Source organism: Hylobates moloch, unplaced genomic scaffold, assembly GCF_009828535.3.
Source record: "Hylobates moloch isolate HMO894 unplaced genomic scaffold, HMol_V3 SCAFFOLD_9, whole genome shotgun sequence".
In the NCBI taxonomy this organism is placed as follows: domain Eukaryota; kingdom Metazoa; phylum Chordata; class Mammalia; order Primates; family Hylobatidae; genus Hylobates; species Hylobates moloch.
Window position 1 is genome coordinate 22331772 of NW_026652284.1, and position 21400 is coordinate 22353171.

A 21400-nucleotide genomic window follows, 5' to 3' on the forward strand; every position below is an offset into this window, starting at 1 on the left:
TGGGCCTGGGGACGGGGTGGAGTAGGGGCAGTTGAGGACAGAACCAGACACCTTCGTTTGCATTCACAGGCAGCTGCTCTGAGCACAACACAGTGAGCCTCACTTTGCAGAGCTTGTCTGGGCCTGGCCCACCTTTTACTCCCTGGGGGTTCCTGGATGGAGGGACCCCCACCACCTGCAGTTCCCCAGGAGGAAGCGTGTTTTCTCCTGCCCAGGACAAGGGGGTCCTTTTGGCCCATGTTTGTCAGCCCCAAATTAAGTCTGAACAAACACTCAGCAAAGCAAGAACTTGAGTTGTGCTTTCAAGGCAAGGTCCAGAGATCAGAAGTGACCTCTCATTACACAGCACCTTCCTTCAGCCCTCATCTCTCAATACTTCCCACGAGGACCATCTCCACACAGTGGGTTTGGGGCAGGATCCAAGACAGAGGCAGCTCTTAACCTGAGGATTGAGGTGCTGAGCCCCAGAAGTCCTCTCTTACGTCCTCACCATCCCAGAAAGGCTCCAAGGTCTCAGCCAAACCTAGGGTGGGTGACTGGAGTGGCTTCTGACCCCACCTTCTAGCCTTATGTCTTTGCACTGAAACCCTCTGAGCCTCAGTTTGCTCATCTGTAAAATCGTGACATCATCTTTGCCCTGCCTGTATGCTACAGCTGCTGTGGGGATCAAGGGAGGTAACTCTTAGGAGGCCAGAAAGTTTGCACCAATGGGACTGATGATTATAATAAAACTCCGCAACTATGAAGCACCTACTAGTGCCACAGCCTGTCTGAGGAGCTTGCACAGTGGTGGCAAAGGCTGACTTGGCATCAGCCTGGCCAGGATTTGGGAGAAGACCTTGAAATCATTGTTTTCTTCCTAGTCACCAAGGCTCTGTTTGCTCCAGTCCTCCTGGGCACCCGGTGAGGCCACAGACAGCAGCAGCAGGGCAGAAAAAGGTTGACGTTTAAGAGCAAACCTTGTGTTTCTCTCTTAACCAGGCCACGGTCCACCAAAGGCCATGGGGGAGGACTTGGGGGGAGAATTGAGCTCCAGGCCTGCTTTATTCTGCCCAGATCTGCCTCACATGGAGACATCCTTCCTGTCCCGAATCCTAGACTGTTGGGGCAGGAAGGAGGCATTGAGAGAGCATCCCTTCCAACCCGCTCATGTTGCAGATGAAAGCTGAGGTCAGAGAGGGATGGGGGCTAGCCCAAGCCTGCACAGTCATTGGCAGGGCCAGTACTGGAGCTAAAGAAAAAAATCAGTAATATTGATTCTGTCTCTATTGAAAATTTAGGGGTTTTAATAGCTTTTTCTGCATTAATTTTGATTTTTTAGAATATTGCATACAATATTATTTATCTTGATTACTGAGTTTTTTGGTGCCTCTTAAATTTTCTGCTCAGGGCCTCACTTGCATCAACCTAGCCTCAGCCCTGCCTCTGACTCCCAGCCCAGAGCTCTTGGCCCTCCCTGGCTTGCAGCCAAAGGAGAAAGTGAGCCCTGAAGCTGGAGCCACACTTGCCTCTTCAATGCAGAGAAGTCCCGTTCCCGTCTCCGGGTCATACTGGCCATCTGGCATCTCTGCCCTCTGGAAGAACCACTGAAAGTGAGTTTCCTTCTTGGTGTTGGTCGCCTGGGGAAGGTGGGGAATGAGGAGACTCTGTCAGGCTTGTTTCTTTTTGAGTAAAAACACACCTGTGCACACTTTCAGGCATCTCAGTGGAGTCCTTTCACATCCCATGTGTCTCCTCTGCTGGTCTCTGGACCCTGAATTCGTGCTAATGGTTTTCCCTCTGCCTCTTGATCCCTGCCCTACTCTATTTGCCTTGTAAATGTCCATATGCTTCAGTTAAATGTCATCTCCTCCAGGAAGCTTTTTTTTGAAGCACCCCATAGTCACCCCCCATCACGATTCATCAATTTCCTGCCCCATCCGGGTCAAGCATGAGGGATGCTGTTTTCCAATGGTCCTGCCTGGACCATGGGCTCCCAAGGCCCGCAGAGACCACTTCATCATTTTCGTATGTTCAGTACCTTGCAGAGTGGCACATAATAGATGCTCTGAGTTTACTGAGTGAATATGCTTCTGGGAGAGCACCCACTCTCCCCTTCCCCAGTTATCTAAACAGGCTGAAGGGTGCTAAGAAGGATCTTAGGCTTTGGAGTCAGACTTGGTTCAAACCTGGGCTCTCCCTCTTACCGTGTGGCCTCGAGCTATTTCCCCATTTGTTTTCTCATCTATAAAGTGAGGATGGTAATGCCTATATCACAGATGATTGTGAGGCAGGTGAAATAATACTGTGAGTCTCTGAGCACAGGATAATCATAAACACAGGGATACCCCACAACATATAAACGCTCGCAGGCACCTAGACCCCCGACCCCTCAGAACCCCTTCTGGAGCCACTAGGATCTCGTTCAAGGCTGGTCCACCTCACACTAATCCTACCCCATGGGCGCTGGGAAGGTGGGTTTGCTTTTCGGGTTACATGTGGTCTCCTCGGGGGTACTTTCTGTGTGTGCGATCAGCCAAGCACAGAGTATGGAATTTAGGGTGCTGGGTGGGCAGGGACAGCAACTGGACTTGGGGACAAGCCACAGGTCCCCCCGCACTGGGCCCGGGGGCAGGGCAGGACTTGCCTTGCACGTCAGCTGCACTTGGCAGTCCTCCGTGACCTTCCACTGCAACGGCTGCTCAAAATAGGGACCTGTGCGTGCAAAACAAATGTGCCCACCGTCAGAGAGCCAGGCTCAGCCAGGTGCCACCCGTGTCCAGGCAGTGCTGGGATGAGCGGCAGCTAATGGCTATGGGCTTCTCAGATGTTGCCCCTGCCAGGGCTGGGACTAGGGTGAGGCAAGGCCGGTGCTCAGGGCACAAATTTCTTTTCTTTTCTTTTTTTCTTTCTCTTTCCTTTCTTTTCTTTCTTTCTTTCTTTCCTTTTCTTTCTTTCCTTCTCTTTCCTTTCTTTTCTTTCCTTTCTTTCTTTCTTTCTTTCTTTTCTTTCTTTCTCTTTCCTTTCTTTCTTTCCTTTTCTTTCTTTCCTTTTCTTTCTTCCTTCTTTCTTTCTTCTTTCTTTTTTTTTTTTTTTCTTTCTTTTTTTTCTTTTTTTTTTTTTCTCTCCCTCCCTTCCTTCCTTCCTTCCTTCCTTCCTTCCTTCCTTCCTTCCTTCCTTCCTTCTTTCCTTCTTTTTGAGACAGAGTCTCGCTCTGTCGCCCAGGCTACAGTGCAGTGGCGCAATCTCTGCTCACTGCAAGCTCCGCCTCCTGGGTTCAAGGATTCTCGTGGCTCAGCCTCCTGAGTAGCTGGAATTACAGGCGTGTGCCACCATGCCTGGCTAATTTTTGTATTTTTCATAGAGATAGGGTTTCACTATGTTGGCCAGGCTGGTCTTGAACTGCTGGCCTCAAGTGATCTGCCCACCTTGGCCTCCCAAAGTGCTGGGATTACAGGCATGAGGCACTGTGCCTGGCTTCAGGGTGCAAAATTGAAGAGGGCTCGGCTCTCACCCTCAGGTCAGGCAAGAGCTATTTTGATCTGACACTGGGACAGAACTGGACTGAATGGCAGTGGACCTCCCTTGGGGACCCAGCAGGGCTGGCGGTCCCATTAACCCCCAGTCCCAGCATCTCTAGCATGAACCAGCGGCCAGGGATTTTGAACTTTACCCCAGCAGCTCTTACCCTGTTTTCTCTTCCAGTCCCTTCTCTTAGCATCTGCCTTCCTCAGAAGTTTGTCAAAATCTGTGAACACAGAGGGAGGAACTGGCATGAGCCGAAAGGAGTGTGGGTCTGGAGAGGGGACATGGGGTGGACAGAAGGTGACAGGGGTGCGCTCAGCAGGCTGCAGGGCCGAGGACTCAGGGCTGCAGGGCAGGCTGAGTGTGCGGGGCAGGGCGGGGCAGGGCGGGGCAGGGCTGGGCATGGCTGACCGTCATCCACTAGTGTCAAGGTAATCTGGTTTTTGGCTTTTCCGTCTTGGAGTTGAGCAGTGTACGACCCTTTGTCCTCCTCAGACAAGTTCTGGATGGTCACTTCCACCAGGCCCTTCTCTCGGTCAAAATTGATTTTGCGGTTCTGAAAAGGACAAACTCCAGAGTCCTTTTACCTGTTCTGGGAACTTTGTTGTGGGGTACACATCAGAGTGTAGTGGGCTTGGGGGTGGTAAGCGCAGAGCTGTCAGCCTTCAGAGACTGGGGCGGGGTGTTGGGTAACCCTCTGCGGCTCCCCCGACACCTAGTCCCCTGGGTGCTTGAATAAGTTACAATTTTTTTGTTGTTGTTTTGGTTTTTTTTGAGACAGAGTCTCACTCTTGCCCAGGCTGGGATGCAGTGGCGCGATCAGTTGCAATTTAATAATAAGCTCCCAACCCCTGCTGTGCCATGATTTTGCCTCTTTTCTTTTCTTTTCTTTTTTTTTTTTTTTTGAGACAGAGTCTCGCTCCATCTCCCAGGCTGGAGTGCAGTGGCGCAATCTCAGTTCACTGCAGCTTCTGCCTCCTGTGTTCAAGCAATTCTCCTGCCTCAGTCTCCTAAGTAGCTGGGATTACAAGCATGCGCCACCACACCCGGCTAATTTTTGTATTTTTAATAAAGACGGAGTTTCACCACGTTGGCCAGGCTGGTCTCGAACTCCTGGCCTCAAGTGATCTGCCTGCCTCAGCCTCCCAAAGTGCTGGGATTACAGGCATGAGCCACTGTGCCCAGCCACTTATTTTCTATTTCTTTTAAAATAGGAAAAACCCCATCGACGGGTGTAAAGGATAATGGAAAAAAAAATACTCATGTACTTGCTACCCAGAATTAGCACTCGTTTACATTTTACCATATTCTAACAGTTTTTAAAATTTCATTTTCCTCATCTAGGTTCTTTCTTCCTCTGGCTTTATTTGTATGTATGATTTGGGGGAGTGATCTCATTTTGTTTTATTTTTCTATAGGGACAACTGATTGTCCCACCACTGAATACTAATGAGTCCAGACTTTGTAACACTTCCTATACCACGTGGTGAGGTCATTGCACAATCTTTTTGCAGAACTTTCAAATCAGTTCTGATTTGAAACTTTCTGATTTGCACCTTTTGATGCTGGGACAACCAGCCCCATTGCACAGATGCAGAAACAGAGGCAGAGACAGGTGAAGAGACCTGCCAAGGTCATATAACCCACGGGGAGTGGACGTGAGACTTTTGTCAGAACTAGTGCCCTCTTTCCGTAATATATATTTCCTTCCTTCCTTCCTTCCTTCTTTTCTTCCTTTCTTTTTGTCATTGGACCTTTGATATATATAACACATATTTTCTTTTTTCTTTTCTTTTTTTTTTTTTGAGACAGAGTCTCACTTTATTGCCCAGGCTGGAGTGCAGTGGCACGATTTTGGCTCACTGCAACCTCTGCCTCCTGGGTTCAAGCGATTCTCATGCCTCAGCCTCCTGAGTAGCTGAGAGTACAGGTGTGCACCACCATGCCCGGCTAAGTTTTTGTATTTTTAGTAGAGATGGGGTTTCATCATTTTGGCCAGGCTGGTCTTGAACTCCTGACCTCAGGTGATCCGCCTGCCTTGGCCTCCCAATGTGCTGGGATTACAGGCATGGGCCACCCCGCCCAGCCACAACACGTATTTTCTAATGGCTGCTTTGCCATCTGGAGATGAAATTCACAAATAATATGAGATTGAACCATGAATTTGAATCTCTCATGAGGTTGACATTGCCACGTCAGCAGTAAACCGTCGAATAGCGACAAATCATGTGGTTCAATCTAATACAACCTATCTACAGATATGATTTACAAAATAATATCATACTCTAACCATAATTTAAAGAAGAAATGTCATTTAAAATAAAAATATTTCAATATATAGGTGCTTGGATATAACCTCAATTATGCCACACTGATTTATAATGAATTGGTTTGACTTTAAGAGAAGAAAAGCAAAAAAATCAGAAGCTATTCTGTACAAAAGCAGGAAAGTGAGCATAAGTAAAGTAGCCAGCAGAATAAAAATTCTCCATTCAGTGTATAGTAACATTGCATACGTTGGGAGGCTGAGGCAGGAGGATCGCCTGAGTTCAGGAGTTTGCAGCCTGGGTAACAAGGCAAAACCCTGTCTCTACAAAACTTTGTGAGCTGAGATCATTCTACATATATATATAAATTAGCTGGGTGTGGTGGTGTGTGACTGTGGTCCCAACTACTCAGGAGGCTGAGGTGGAAGGATCGCTTGAGTCTGGGAGGTTGAGGCTGCAGTGAGCTGAGATCATGCCACTGCGCTTTAGCCATGGTGACAAAGTGAGGTTCTGTCTCAAAAACAAACAAACAAAAACAGAAAACAAAAAATAAAATTGTTTAGGAGACTGAGGCACAAGGAGTACTTAAGGCCAGGAGTTCAAGACCAACCTGGTCAACATAGTGAGTCCCCATCTCTAATTAAAAAGATAAGAAAAGAAAAAAATTGTACAAAAATACTTTGTATTTATACCTAAAACAGAGTTAGAGTCTAGCCTTGGATAATTATAGGCATGAATGCAGGTTTTTCATCTTAAGAATGTCTGGTGGGGTAATCAAAAGTTGTGGGGGGTGTGGAAATTCTTCGTTTGTAGGAATGTCCCTTGCATTGGCCAGCATGTAGTGTCCCTGCCAACCCCACCCCCAACACCAGCACTGGTGCTAAGAGCCAAATGTCCTCATCCTGTCCTCGTCACTGAACAGCAAAAGCACACCGTCATTTCTGAAATGGCCACTAGGGGGAAGTACTAGCCCATGCGGAATCGCCACCCGGTGAGGCCACCTCCCGGGCAGAGGTGCCTCACTTCAGGGATTGTGAGCACCAATTACCGGCGAGCTGAAGATCTCCTTGTTGTTGAAGATTAGATGTAGCTCAGCGGCTGGAGATAACTTTTCTACTTCCAGCCAAAGCCGCACCTCCCCTCGCTCCAGGATGTCGACGTTCCAGCCGGAGATCAGTTTGATCACTGGGGGGCGCAGGACGGGAAGGGGGTGGGTCGGACCCCTTCTCCCTTTCCGGCTCCCTTCCAGCCCCACCTTGAGCACACCCTTGGCATCTGTCATGCAAAACGCTTAGAGAACCTGAAGGAGACGCTACTGGGTGGGGCTCAGAGGAGGGTTTTCCGAATGCCCACTCTAGATTTAATTAATCTCAGCAAAGCGTTTCCTTTTCTGAGAGCTCTGGGGCTGCAGTTCCCAACCTGGCCGGGCATTGGATCCCAGACGACTTTCAAAAACCCTAGCATCTGGGCTCCACCCTCAGAGATTCTCATTTGTCTGGGGCATGGCCTAGGTATTCGGATTAGGAAAGGTGTCATCATGGTTCTGTTGTGTAGCCAAGTTTGTGACCTCCCCTGCTCTAGGGACTGTACACACTGTCTCTAGCCAATGGAGAGAAGCAGAGGTTTAGACGATCCCAAATCCTAATGACTAAAGAGCCAATAACACTAATTATAAAAGAGGAAAACGCCCACATTTCCCTTCCTCGCATCCCCTTTCCTGCTGCTCTTTTCCTTCCGTGAGCTTCCTGAGTGGTCCCTGACCTTCTAGCTCTGTGGTTCCCCCACCCTCTGTCCCTCTGGGGTTGTTTCCTGGTCCTTGGCCTGACTCTGCTCTGCTCAGAACATGCCAATGGGCCCAGTGGGAGCTGCACAAGGCTGGCAGCTTGGACTGCTTGCTTACCTGGGTTTCTGATCTCATGACTCAGCTTCTTCAGCTTCTCCAGCTCTGGGATAGGGGGTAGTGAGGAAGAAACCAGAGAGAATGAAATATCCTGGCCGGGGGTGGGGGGGCCCACAGGAGCCATCCTAGGATCCTGTGCTGGGTCAAAGTTCCAAGAGACACCTCCCCTCACCTTGGGATTCCTTGGCTCCATAGGGGCCATGATGAGTACTGTGGGCCTTTGCCCTGGGGCACTGAGCGTGATGCTGGGGCTGCTGCTGGCCACCCTGAGATTGCGTCTTCTCCCTGTCCTTCAAGGCCTAGATCAAGTCTCACCTCCCTAGAGGAGCACCTACCACGTACCTGGTTCTGTATACTTCATTAGTCCTCTGCAGTGCTGTGGGCTGAGCATCACTGTCTACCTCTGGTCACTCTAGGACCACTGGTGCCAGGGCCTCATTGCTCACCCCTGTCATATGCTATCTTAGTATCCCTGGGTCTAGACCACACACCAAGCACTGCAGCGAGAAGTCTCAGACTGTTCTAGAATGCTGTCTCATTTGCTGACTCTTTCTTCTTCTTCTTTTTTTCTTTTTTTTGAGACGGAGTTTCACTCTTGTTGCCCAGGCTGGAGTGTAATGGTGCGATCTCGGCTCACTGCAACCTCCGCCTTCAGTGATTCTTCTGCCTCAGCCTCCCAAGTAGCTGGGATTACAGGACTGTGCCTCCACGCCCAGCTAATTTTTGTATTTTTAGTAGAGACAGGGTTTCACCATGTTGACCAGGCTGGTCTTGAACTCCTGACTTCAGGTGAGCTGCCCGCCTCAGCCTCCCAAAGTGCTGCGATTATAGGCTTGAGCCACTGCGCCTGGCCTGCTGACTGCTTCTTTGTGTTGCTTTTCCTACTAAGGCAAGCTCTGAATCTACGTGAATGTTTTGTACACAGTAGGTGCTCGGTCAATATGGACTGTGTGGATGAATTGGCAGGGGCAGAGCCCATGCCTCATTTTCCCTGGTCAGCCCCAGAATTCTTAACACTATGAGTCTAGATTCATGGCAAGCACACGGCAAACAAAACCAAAAAAAAAAAACCTTCATTTTCGTGGATGGCTTTAGTTTGCGTGGAATCATCTGATTGTATCTGCATAACAATATTGTTTCAGGTGGGGGCAGCCAGGGATTATAATCCCTCTTTACGGGTGAGGAAACTGAGGCCCAGGAAGGTGGTATGACTTGTCCAAAATCAGCCAGCAAATTATGGAACTGGAATTGGAACCTGGGTCTCTCTGGCTTCTGTTTCTTAACAAAATCAAAAGGCCTCATGTGCCGTGAGCACTGCAGAGGACTAATGAAGTATGCGGAACCAGGTACGTGGTAGGTGCTCCTCTAGGGAGGTGAGACTTGATCTAGACAATGGGCAAGGGCTGTCCTGGTTGCTACGGAGGTAGCAGAGTGTCTCATCTGTTGTGAGCACAGGCTTTGGTTCAGATTCATTGATCAAATATGGATGGTCCTTTAGATGTGGTATTCACTCTCTGGTTACCCGCAGTCCCCAACGCTCCCTATTGTCACCCCATTTCTCAGACCAACTGCTGTTTGCAATTTATCATCACACTTGCACTGTTGTTTTTTGGGGCTACAGAAGGAAACAAAAATAATTCTAGTACCTTTGCTTTTACCAAAAGTGGGAAAACAGGCTGCGCGCAGTGGCTCACGCCTGTAATCCCAACACTTTGGGAGGCTGAGGTGGGCAGATCACGAGGTCAGGAGATTGAGACCATCCTGGCTAATATGGTGAAACCCCATCTCTACTAAAAATACAAAAAATTAGCCAGCGTGGTGGCAGGCACCTGTAGACCCAGCTACTTGGGAGGCTCAGGCAGGAGAATTGCTTGAACCTGGGAGGTGGAGGTTGCAGTGAGCCGAGATCATGCCACTGCATTCCAGCCTGGGCAACAGAGCGAGACTCTGTCTCAAAAAAATAAATAAATAAATAAATGAATAAATAAATAAAATAAAATAAAAAAGTGGGAAAATAAAAGAGAGACCAGAAAAATGTAAATTTCACTGGGTAGGGACTTTTGTCTGTTGAGTTCACTGATGTAATATCCAGGGCCTACCTGGCCTGTGGCAGGTGCTCAATAGATATCCATTGATGGAAAGAATGGGTGGGTGAGGGCCTACTTCTCTGTGGAAATTGCCACTTTACTCATTTTGGTTGCTTCTTGCTGACCTCTGTGAGCATTTGTGTTTGGGACTCTCTCTCTGGGGAGGTGGCAGGGAGGGGGGCAGGTGCATTACCTTCCTCGGTCAGCGTGTGGCTTGCGGAGATGTCTTCATCGGCATCAGTGACTATGACTGAGTAGGTGCCCAAATCCTCGAGGCCAGGTTCTTTCAGGATGACCTTGGACCTGGCAGAGAGAGGAGAGCGGAGACTCTGGGAGGAGCTCCTTGGTCCTGTGCACTAGAGGCCTGGGAGCCAGGGAGTCCGGGTTGTTTCTGGTGAGCCTGTACCCCAAGCAGACCCTGGCCAAGTCAGGAAGCACAGGCAGCTGCCTCATGCTACCTCCTTAGGGTCCCCTCTGGCCTGACACCTTCAATGGTGCCATTATCTGGGCTCTCTGGCACTGGGTCTGTACTGGCCACACCACCCTGACATCCTCCAGGGCTTGAGGTGTAGGCTTTATGCCTTCTGGACAGAGCTGAGGCCATGAGCCACTGGGGGAGGATGACACATGGGGGCATGTGACAGGGGCCCTTGTGGTCATCTGGTCCAGCTCTGCATGCTATAGATGAGGAACCTGAGTACAGAGAACTTGCAAGTACAAGTCCCTGGCAGGCAGGCTGGAAACCAAGTCCTCTTTGAAGGTCTCCTTGAAGGTACTGAGTTAGAGGCACATACAATTCCCTACAGAGAAGGAATCTCCAAAAGAACAACGCCATTGGCTGAGCGCGGTGGCTCGCGCCTGTAATCCCAGCACTTTGGGAGGCTGAGTGGGGAGGATTGGTTGAGCTCAGGAGTTAGAGACCAGCCTAGACAACATAGCGAGACCCCATCTCTACAAAAAAATACAAAAATTAGCTGGGCACGGTGACATGTGCCAAGCTACTCAGCAGGCTGAGGCGGGAGGATCGCTTGAGCTTGGGAGGTCAAGGCTGCAGTGAGCCGAGATCATGCCATTGCACAGCCTGGGCAACAAGGGAAAGACCCTGTCTCAAGAAAAAAAAAAAAAGAAAAGAAAAAATAGCACCATTGCAGCCCCTTAAATGCACTCTCCACTCTTCTCACTAAGGTGGCAGTCAGCGTCCTCAGTGAAAGACTGAGCAGCGTCTTTCAACCATCATGCATGGGTCCTGCCCTGCGGTCTCAGCCAGGAGCCTCTGCCAGCTCCTCTGACAGTATTTGGGTCCCGTTGAGCAGTTGTTTCTCCTCTCGCCTCACTTACTTGTTAACTTTATCCTCGATCTTGACCCTCTGGGGGTCCAGTGGGCCCTTGTAGTCTTTGGACCACTGGAACTCTGAGGAGTCAGGGGCTTCAGGGGCTTCGAAAGCCAAATAGATAAAGCCCTCTTCATCCACACCAACCTCGATCTCATGGGCACCTGAGGGCAAGATCCAACAGAGGGCAGCAGATGTTTATGCATAATAAACCAGGTCACACCCCTCCCCTGCTTAAACCTCCAGGGCCTGCCTGTTGCACTTAATAATAAACTTGACTCCTTGCTGTGGCTGCCAAGGCCTTGCATGATCTGGCTCCTTCTCACCTCAAATGTCACCTCTTCAGAGAGGCCCTCCTTGACTGCCCTAGCTAAGCAACCTTGCCCCATCCTATCACCCTGTTTTATTTCTTTTATAATAAAGCACATATCTCTGTCTTAAATCGCTTTCCTCATGCAATAGTTTACTTGTTTACTGTCTTCTGCTCCCCCCACCCCTACATTAGAGCAGGGATCTTACTCTCTCATTCACTCCTGTATTCGCAGTGCAATGTACGCATCACCAAATATTTATTAAATGAATGAATAATTAAAAGAATGGAAGGAGAAAAGAGAACGTGCTTTATAGTTGGGAGAGGTGAGTGATTCTGTCATATACTAGCATGTGACCTGGTTGATCTTCTCTGAGCTATAATAAAATCAGTGCCAATGTGGGATGATGACCCCTCCCTCAGTGGCTTGCTGGAGGGCCAGAGAAGTGTGAGGGCCTAGCACAGCATCAGGCTTCTTCCAACTTCCCTTGAACTCCACCCGTCCCCGATGGCGTAGCCCAGTGGCAGAGCTCTGGCCTCTCCGGCCACCCCTACCTGGCTTGTCCTCCAGGAGCACGGGATCGGTGGGCATGGACGGTTGCCCCAAACCAGCTGAATTCACGGCCTGTACCTGGAACACATAACTCTTTCCTGGCTGCAAGTCGGAAACCTGGAGGCAGAGGGCAAGAGCCAGCATTGAGGACAGGAGTGACTTTTCCTGAAACCCGGGCCCCGGGGTGCAGGGAGCCACTCTCAACAAGAAAACCCTCTCCCTTCTTGTGTCCTTCATCTTTCCATGTGACAAAGATGGCCGTTCAACACCCGGGGATTGTCTTTGCCATCCTTTTCTTGGGTCCTCTCCACCAATCACTAGGATCCATCTGTTTTGTTTCCCTAATGTTTCTTTTTTCTTTTTTTTTTTTGAGACAGAGTTTCACTCTTGTTGCCCAGGCTGGAGTGCAGTGGCACAATCTCTGCCCACTGCAACCTCTGCTTCTCCGGTTCAAGTGATTCTCCTGCCTCAGCCTCCCGAGTAGCTGGTACTACAGGCGCCTGCCACCATGCCCAGCTGGTTTTTGTATTTTTAGCAGAGATGGGGTTTCACCGTTTTGGCCAGGCTTGTCTTGAACTCCTGACCTCAGGTGATCCACCCGCCTCGGCCGCCGAAAGTGCTGCGATTACAGGTGTGAGCCACCTCGCCTGGCCTCCCTAATGTTTCTTAAATGTGGCCACTTTCCTCCAGGTCCCATCCACGGTCGTGATTGAGGCTTTGTTTCTCCTCACCTGGGGTAGTCCAAGAGTTTGCTAAAGGGCGTTTCTGCCCTGGGACTCTTCTCCCCCAGTCTATCTATCTTTCCCTCTGCCGATCTGATGATGTGTACATCTTTTAGTGGCCTTCAGGGTCAGGTTCAAATTTCGAGGTCGAGTACCTATAGTCTTCCTAACCTGGCCTTAGCCTGTTGTCCTTTTGCCCCCCCATCTGTCCCCTTCACTCCACACTCTCTCAGTATCCCCACATCCATCACGCCATTTCACACCTCCCTGCCTTTGCCCTTGCTGAGCGCGCTGCCTGGAATGCCGTCCCGCCTCCCTCCTGGCTCGCTCCACTGCAGCCTATGCTTCATCACTCGCTTTCGGCAGATGCATGGATTCCAGGAAGCACCTCTCACCTTCTCCATTGAGCGTCCAGAATTCCTGAGACCCCCTCAATTGCAGCATTTATCACACAGTATTCTTATTGCCTGCTACCCAACAACTGTGACTTATTTAGCTTCCCATGCCTAGGAATTGGTCCAGGCCTGGCATTAAAGCAGGTATGAAGCAATGTTTAGCCAGTGGCTGACTGACCGAATGGTGGCCAACTGTCCATGTGCAGAAGCCAGTGCCACATCACCTAGGCTGTCCTGCCCCAGCCTGGGCCAACCTACATGCGGAGGGGGCGAGCCACTCATATAGGTGAAGACCTCAAGGTCTCAGCAGAGTCCCCTGGCTGAGGCTCGTCTTCCCTGATTCTGTCTGAGGTGGCCTTAATTTCATTTTTTTGTAAAATGAAGGTATTTTAATTTTTTCCAATTATAAAAGCAATACACACTTGGGAAACATTTTAAGTGACAAAGCACAATATGAAATGAGGGACTAAAGCACCCCTGGCAGGCCCTCCCCCAGGGATGACCAGAATGAACCACTTGGTAAAAGTTTTGTAGAGATTTTTTTTTATTTTGAGATGGAATCTTGCTCTGTGGCAGGGAGTGCAGTGGTGCGATCTCGGCTCACTGCAACCTCCGCCTCCCAGGTTCAAGTGATTCTCCTGCCTCAGCCTTCTGCGTAGCTGGGATTACAGGCATGCGCCACCGCACGTGGCTAATTTTTGTATTTTTTTTTTTTTTGTAGAAATGAGGTTTCACTATGTTGGCCAGGCTGGTCTCGAACTCCTGACCTCAGGAGATCTGCCTGCCTCGGCCTCCTACCGTGCTGGGATTACAGGCATGAGACCTGCCGCGCCCAGCCAAAATCTTCTTAGACTTTTACAGGGACACAATCCATGTAGAAACAGGACATGCACCGTATCCTATTTCTTAGTATCTTATTCTTTGCCATTGTTATGGGCTTCTTGAGCCTGCCTTGTTTCCTCTGGGTGCTCCCTAATGAAATGTTGATGAATGGGCTTGAAAACTGCACATCCTCCTGCCTGCTGGGGAAAAGCACCCGGGAAAATGGACTGGAGAAATACTTCCCCTTTCCCTAGGGCAGCAGAAAATGGAAACTAATCCACGTCACATTCCTACAAATATTCCTCAAATAAAGGAGGCCCTGAGACACATTGGCCTTAGGTGTAGACACTACGGCCTGTGAAAGTGGCCGTCAGTCACCTGGAAGTCTAACTCTGATTGGTCGTCTAAGGTAGTCATTTGTGTCTGTTAATAATGCTTCAAGTGACATCTTTGTTTCCTGACATGTCTAAGTATTTGTGAGTTGTCTTGGTTAGGCCAGGAGAAGACTGTTTGTGATTTCCTTACCTCCTGCACGTGTGGAAGTTAAAACCCCCACCACTCCAGAACAAAACTAGTGATTCTGCTAGACTTCTTCATTTAGCCAAAGACTCTAGAGTTTGTTTCTCATTTAAATTAAGGAACATGTATCTGCATACATGTTTACTTATCTATATTATATATAACATGTTATATATATTATATGCTATTCACATATAAATATCCTACTCTGTATTCTGCTTTGTTTTTCTTAGCCACATAGGATGGATATCTTTTTGTGTCAATACATGCACATAGGTCCACCTCATTCTTTTTTTTTGAGACAGGGTCTTGCTCTGTCCCCCAGGCTGGAGTGCAGTGGTATGATCATGGCTCCCTGCAGCCTGGACCTCTCTGAGCTCAGGTGATCCTCCCACTTCAGCCTCCCGAGTAGCTGGGACTACAGGTGTATACCACCACACCGGGCTATTTTTTTTTTTTTTTTCTCTAGAGATGAAGTTTCTCCATGTTTCCCAGGCTGGTCTCGAACACCTGGGCTTGAGCAATCCTCCCACCTCGGTCTCCTCAGAGTGCTGAGATTAAAGGAATGAGCCACCACGCCCTGCCCATCTCCATTCTTTATACTGTCTTGTTCCTTTAACTGCCTTATTCTTTATACTGCCTGGCACAGGATTCTACTTTTAAGGTACACTGTGATTAACTTAAGCAACACCCTTACTAATGGACGTTTAAGTTGTTTCCAGCTTGGGCCGTTATAAACAAGGCTACAAGAAGCATCCTTGTCCTTAGATCTTTCCACGTTTGCCTGATTACCTCTCTATAATTCAATCCCAGAAGCAGAGTTCCTGGGTCAAGGGGTATTGCATGTGCAAATGCTGATACACCTGGCTGATAGCAAGTGAGTCTTTAGGGAGGCGCCTGCCTAGCACGGAGCAGGATATGGGCACCAGCCAGCCAGACCTACCTCCAACTTGCTGAGTGACCCTAGGTAAATCGCTCTTCCTCTCTGGTCCTCTGCTGCCATTAAGTGAGGGCAGTGATGTCTGGAGGTCATTCCAGCTCTGATGCTCTAGTGGCTGGGAAGGCTCAGGGCCGGTCAGAAGATGAAGGCAGAAGAACTTACCCTCAGGTGGGTGCCAGAGATGGGGCCTGGGGTGACCGGCTTCCACTGCTCAGAGCCTTCCTCCTGGAAACTGACGTGATAGCCTGTGACAGGCCCAGCCCCTGTATACAGTGGGGGTTCCCACTGCAGCACCAGGGATGTGGCCCGCACCTCAGACGCCCGTACATCGTACGGGGGGCCTGTGACAAATGAGAGATGGGCAGAGATGCGTGAGTTGGGCAGCCAGGCAGCCAGCCAGGTAGGCAGCAAGCCCAGCCGTCAGTCAACAAGCTTGTCAATCTATCAGTCACAGTCAAGCCAGGAAGGGCCTGCTCCGGGTGTTGCCAAGCCTGGGCCAACCTTGGCATCATGACAAAGCCTGGCTCTGGGCCTGAAACAGGGTTAACTCTTCAAAATGCGCTCAGCCTCCCCTCCTCCCGGTAGCTTCCCTGACCTTCCCCATCCCCATCCCAGACAGTGCTTCTAAAGTGCTTCAGTGTTTAGTGTCAGGGTCAACGGTGTAACTTCTAGAGTCAGACCTCTGGGGTTCATGTCGAAACTCCACCTTTTCCAGATATGGGGACTCTAGGTGAGATACTTAGCCTCTTTGTTCCTGTCCCCTCGTCTGTAAAATGGGGATAATAATAGTTCTTGTAATATAGTGCTTTTGTGAGCATTAGTGAGATAATTTATGAAAAGTGTTTGGTACCTAGTAAGTGCCCAGTAAATATTAGTTGTTTATAATTGTGGTCGTCGAAAGCATCATACGTTTTAGTTATCTGCCACTCAGGTAAAGGTTTTGTGTAGAAAACAGAAATGAGCTGAACAAAATGATGGAAGGGTGTGATTCTCCTTCTTCGGTGGGAGGTGAGGGGCTCATTTGTGAGAAGGCTTACAGGGTTATGGGAGCAGTGGCTAGGGTGGCCAACTGTCCATTTGTCCAAGACGAAGAGGGTTCCTGGGACATGGGATTTTCAGTAGTAAACTGAGAGTCTCAGGCAAACCAGGACTAGTTGCTCACCCCAGCAGTGCACCTTTGGGGCTGGAGATTGGTTTATGGCCAGAAGTAGGCAGGGTCTGGAGTTGGGAAATAGTTTGTGCTGGGGGTACAGGGCCAGTTGATGGCCCAGGTCAGGGGTCCTTTAAGACAGGCTTAGGACTCCATTTGTCTCAGGAATTATAGAGTGGGCTTGCGGAAGGGCCAGGGGCCTGGGATGCAGGACAAACAGCACAAGCCTGAATGCACAGAGGAGTGCGGTGGCCTTCATCTCATTGGGTAGGTTTGGGGAAGGAGGGAAGGGCAGGCACTGGACTTCAGGCCTGCAGCCCTCTCACCTGGCTGGGGCATTGTCCACTCTTTGCACTCAAACAGGCTGCTGGGTGCCGACAGCTCACCAACACCTGCCCAGTTGGCAGCCCGGGCACGGAACTCATAGAAGTGGCCTTCATGAAGGTCACTGACCTTGAAGAGCAGAAACACAAACTGTGAGGCTGAGGCTGGGGGAGGGATGGGGAACAGGAGCAGTGGTGGGGGAGCGACTCAGAGCAGGCGGTCTGTGGGGCTTTGCTTTTATTTTTATTTTTTGAGACATGGTCTCACTTTGTCACCCAGGCTGGAGCGCAGTGGCATGAACATGGCTCACTGCAGCCTCAACCTTCTGGGCTCATGCAGTCCTCCCGTGTGAGCCTCTCGAGTAGCCAGGACTACAGGTGCGTGCCACCACACTCAGCTAATTTTTGTATTTTTTGTCGAGACAGGGGTTTGAACATGTTGCAGACTGGTCTCGAACTCCTGAACTCCTGAGCTCAAGCAATCCCAGCTCAAGCTTGGTGGCTCTCAACAGTTCTGTTCAAGGTGGGTCTGCACTGGAAAATGATCTCGATGGCTGAGGCAGGGGAACTTGAGACCTCTGTCAGACTCTGTCAGACTCCAAGACTCAAGCAGTGCCCTCTGGTCGCTGCTAAACAAGTCATGACACAGGCTGGGGCCGCCTTCCAGCCCTACCTTGCAGACCCGGGTGGGGATGGGCTGCTGATGGGGCCACCCTCCAGCCCTACCTTGCAGACCTGGGTGGGGATGGGCTGCTGATGGGGTCACCCTCCAGCCCTACCTTGCAGACCCGGGTGGGGATGGGCTGCAGATTGACCGCATGCCAGTCCAGCTCTTCCGAGTCATGCTGGTCCAGGAAGTAGCCCAGGATCTTGCCACCTCCACGACGCTTGGGGGGTTTCCACCCAATGACCATTTCATTCTTCCCGCAGTTCAGGAGGGCAAAGCCATATGGGGCAGACGGGGTAGCTACAGGGAGGTAAGGAGGTGAGGACAGCTGCTCCCTAGGGGTGGCTGGATTGGGCAGTGGGGCCTGAGGGAGCCGAGGAGCCTCCCCTAGTTGGTGCCCGCCCTCCTCCAGGGGTTTTTCCCTGAGCCAGCAGTATCTGTGCCTCGGGAGGGCATCGGAGCCTCAGGTTTCTGGGTCTGAGGCTTCCCCACCCCCTAGACCTGCTCAGGCCTCATCCCATGGCCTCAGGCCATGGTTACTTCCATCCCAAAGGAAAGGGCAGCCAGGCCCAGCTCCAGTTTCCTTCAGAGGGCGTATGTGCCACTGGCCACCAGGACTGGGCCCTCCAGGATGTGGTCTATGAGCCCCAGCTCCCTGCCCAGCCCGGGGAGGTTTGCAGGCTGGGCCCGCCCTTGGACTCACCCAGAGCCTGCTTGACCCTGATGGGCTCAGTGGCGGCTGAGCTCTCACCTACCCCAGCCTCGCTGACTGACCTGACACAAAACTCGTACTCCTTTCCCGTCCTCAGCCCGGGAACTGTAAACCTGGGAGAGAAATGTGCAGCTTTCATGGATGTACAAACAGCCTGGAGACATTCCCAAACTTTCTAGAACAACTTTGTGGAATAAGTGGTCACCAGTGTGGTAGAATTTGAAGGTTCCAGGTCAATTCTTCCTAAAAATATTGCCCTCGATCCCACGGCAGTGCCTGAGATGACACCGTGGAGGGGGTAGACCTAAGGGTTTTAAAGGATGTTTGCTTTTCCAGATCCACCCTTAAAATGCAAATACACTAGGAAAGGTTCTAATTTAAAGCAAAGGCAGCCAACCCTGGACCCAGTGCCACATGGTACATCTTCAAGACATTGGGCTTTGTCTTCGAAAAAGAACATGTGGCTGTTAATACCTGCACTAATGCTGTGATGCAAAAACACGGAGTCCTTTCAGAGCCCTCAAAGAGAGTTGTCATCCAGAGACACGCAAGGATGCTCTGGCTTAGAGAAAAATGTCCTTCGCATCCTGTCTCTTCTTGATAAGACCCAATTGTGGGCCTCTTTCTCTCTCTTCACCTATCAACGTTCTCCCAGAGCAAATCTTGTTTTGCAGGGAGCTCCTCTTGGCCAGGCCTTCATCTTTCTTCCATGTTGGATGCTTCCTGCCCTTGAAAATTGGACTCCAAGTTCTTTAGCTTTTGGACTCGGACTTACATCAGTGGTTTGCCAGGAGCTCTCAGGCCTTCGGCCACAAACTGAAGGCTGCACTGTTGGCCCCCCTACTTTTGAGGTTTTGGGACTTGGACTGGCCTCCTTGCTCCTCAGCTTGCAAACAGCCGGTTGTACGACTTTACCTTGTGATTGTGTGAGTCAATACTCCTTAATAAACTCCCTTTCCTATATACATCTATCCTACTAGTCCGTCCCTCTAGAGAACTCTGACTGATACAGAAAGGGTGAGGGGTGGTGTGGAGCCTGAACTCAGGCCTCCCTGGCTCCAAAGCTCTCCACTGCTCTGCCCTCCCCACCTCTCTCTGGCTTTAAGCTCCTGGAGGGATGAGACAAAGGCATGGTCATCTCTATCCATGGAGTCCTGCAAATAGCACATTCTCAACAAGTTTTGTTGAGAAAGATCACCTGGGTTCAAGTCCCAGTCCTGCCACTTACTAAGCTACAGGGGCTTTGTCAAGTTATGTAACCTCTCCATGCCTCGGTTTCTTCATCTGTAAAATAATAAAAATAATAGTCCTACATGTTTAGGCTTGCAGGTAGAACTAGATGACCTCACATATGAAAAATGCCAGAACAGTACCTGGCACAGGGTAAATACTGTGAAATGCTGGGCTTCATTAACATTATGGCCCCCTTTCAAGGATGCCTGGTGCAGGAAGGGGGGTGACCTGGTTTGGCTCTGTACCCCCACTCAAATCTCATGTTGAATTGTAATCCCCAATGTTGGGGGAGGGACCTCGTGGGAGGAGACTGGATCATGGGGGCGGATGTCTGGTTTGCTGTTCTCAAGATAGGGAGCAAGTTCTCATGAGATCTGCTTGTTTGGAAGTGTGTAGCACTTCCTGCTTTGCTCTTTCTCCGTCTCCTGCTCCCGCCATGTAAGACATGCTTCCTTCCCCCTCGCCTTCTGCCATAATCATAAGTGTCCTGAGGCCTCCCCAGAAACAGAAGCCTGTACAGCTCACAGTTCTGTGAGCTGATTAAACCTCTTTTCTTTATGAAAGAAATTACCCAGTCTCAGGTATGTCTTTATAGCAGTGTGAGAACAGACTGATACGGGTGGGCAGACGTACCTGGTGCCTTGGATGGGTTTGTTGTTAACTGTTTGCCACTCAGATGACCCCACCTCCCGGGAGTAGATGTAATAACCCAGGAGCTCCGGGTCTTTCACGGGATCCCATGTCAGGGAGACAGAGGTCTGCGTGTCTCGGAAAGCTTGAACTTGAGCTGGAGGAGGGAGGGTAGCTAAAAAATAGAAACATGGGCTGAAGGAGAAGGCTGAGTTACGTGGCTCTGACAGGCTGGGGATGGGGAGGAGCATGGGGAGAGGCCAGAAGGAGCTCCCACAGCAATCAAGGTGCATGAATTCCTGACCTGCTGGGGGCTTTGGGAACTCTTCCCTAGGCCCAGAAGTGTATCCTAAAAGTCCTCTCTCCCCTTACCTCTGAGCATTTCTGCTTCCTCACTAAAGCACAAAAGCATACTCACTCATTCATCCTTACACACACACACTCTCTCACTCAAAAGTCACCAAATCTGACAAGCTTCCTCAATCCTTATCTTTAATCTCAGTTTTCTTTCCTTGAAATTTCTCTACTGATTTTCATGGCTCCCTGAAACTAAGCTCTTTGAGGTAGGGGCTGCTGTAACTTGTTAAATGGATAGATGGATGGCTGGTTGAATGAATGGATGGATGGATGGTTGGTTGGATGAATGGACGGATGGATGGATGGATGGATGGATGGATGGATGGATGGATGGACGGATGGATGCTTGGACAGGTGGATACATGGATGAATAAATGGATGGATGGATGGATGGATGGATGGATGGATGGATGGATGGATGGATTGATGGATATATGGATGGATGAATGGATGGATGGATGGACAGGTGGATTCATGGATGAATAAATGGATGCATGGATGGATGGATGGATGGATGGACAGATGGATGGATGGATGGACAGGTGGATACATGGATGAATAAATGGATAGATGGATGGATAGATGGATGAATAGATGGATAGATGGACTGATGGGTGGATGCATGGATAGACTGATGGATGGCAGGTGCATGATCTTCCTAGTTCTCTTTTTATTTCTAAACTCCTTACACATCCTTTGGTGGTTCTCTATTTTCTTTTGGCCCCCAAACGTTGGACTCCTCCAAGCTTCTGTTCCTTGACCTGCTCCATTTTTTCTCCTCTCTTCTTATTCCTAAGGGTCCTGCCTATTCCAGGTCTTCACCCCTCACCTGTTTGAAGGCTTCACCTCTAGCCCTGCCCTCCCTTCCTTTCTGAATTATACAAGAGCCTTGCCTGGTACAATTTGAATCTGGTTTATGGTCCAGAGACTGCCCACATCTGATGACAAACTGCCCACTGGCCAGGCCCCAAATCAAAT

The 21400-nt window shown here is 49.9% G+C and overlaps 1 protein-coding gene and 1 long non-coding RNA gene across 4 annotated transcripts in view; one reads left to right on the top strand and one right to left on the bottom strand.

The window, feature by feature from the left end:
- The window catches only part of LOC131384192 (uncharacterized), a 91806-nt gene that overhangs the window by 68289 nt on the left and 2117 nt on the right, over positions 1 to 21400 (top strand). The window contains exon 5 of one of the 3 annotated variants that reach the window (XR_009214797.1): positions 1390 to 1592. The exons of 1 other annotated variant lie outside the window; for it this stretch is intronic. This is a non-coding gene — a long non-coding RNA (uncharacterized LOC131384192). Of the gene's footprint in view, positions 1 to 1389; positions 1691 to 21400 lie in introns of those variants that run through there. One more of the 3 variants, XR_009214798.1, reaches the window with a different exon arrangement.
- Positions 1 to 21400, bottom strand: part of MYOM3 (myomesin 3) — a 56428-nt gene that overhangs the window by 8516 nt on the left and 26512 nt on the right. Inside the window, exons 16-29 of the mRNA XM_032759294.2 lie at positions 20069 to 20240; positions 18194 to 18315; positions 17603 to 17790; positions 16827 to 16953; positions 15513 to 15691; positions 11955 to 12069; positions 11097 to 11253; positions 9952 to 10061; positions 7672 to 7716; positions 6820 to 6956; positions 3916 to 4060; positions 3668 to 3727; positions 2627 to 2694; positions 1509 to 1619 (exon numbers count right to left, since the gene is read on the bottom strand). Of these exons, the coding sequence (XP_032615185.1) occupies positions 1509 to 1619; positions 2627 to 2694; positions 3668 to 3727; positions 3916 to 4060; positions 6820 to 6956; positions 7672 to 7716; positions 9952 to 10061; positions 11097 to 11253; positions 11955 to 12069; positions 15513 to 15691; positions 16827 to 16953; positions 17603 to 17790; positions 18194 to 18315; positions 20069 to 20240 (1736 nt within the window). The remainder of the gene's footprint in view (positions 1 to 1508; positions 1620 to 2626; positions 2695 to 3667; positions 3728 to 3915; positions 4061 to 6819; positions 6957 to 7671; positions 7717 to 9951; positions 10062 to 11096; positions 11254 to 11954; positions 12070 to 15512; positions 15692 to 16826; positions 16954 to 17602; positions 17791 to 18193; positions 18316 to 20068; positions 20241 to 21400) is intronic.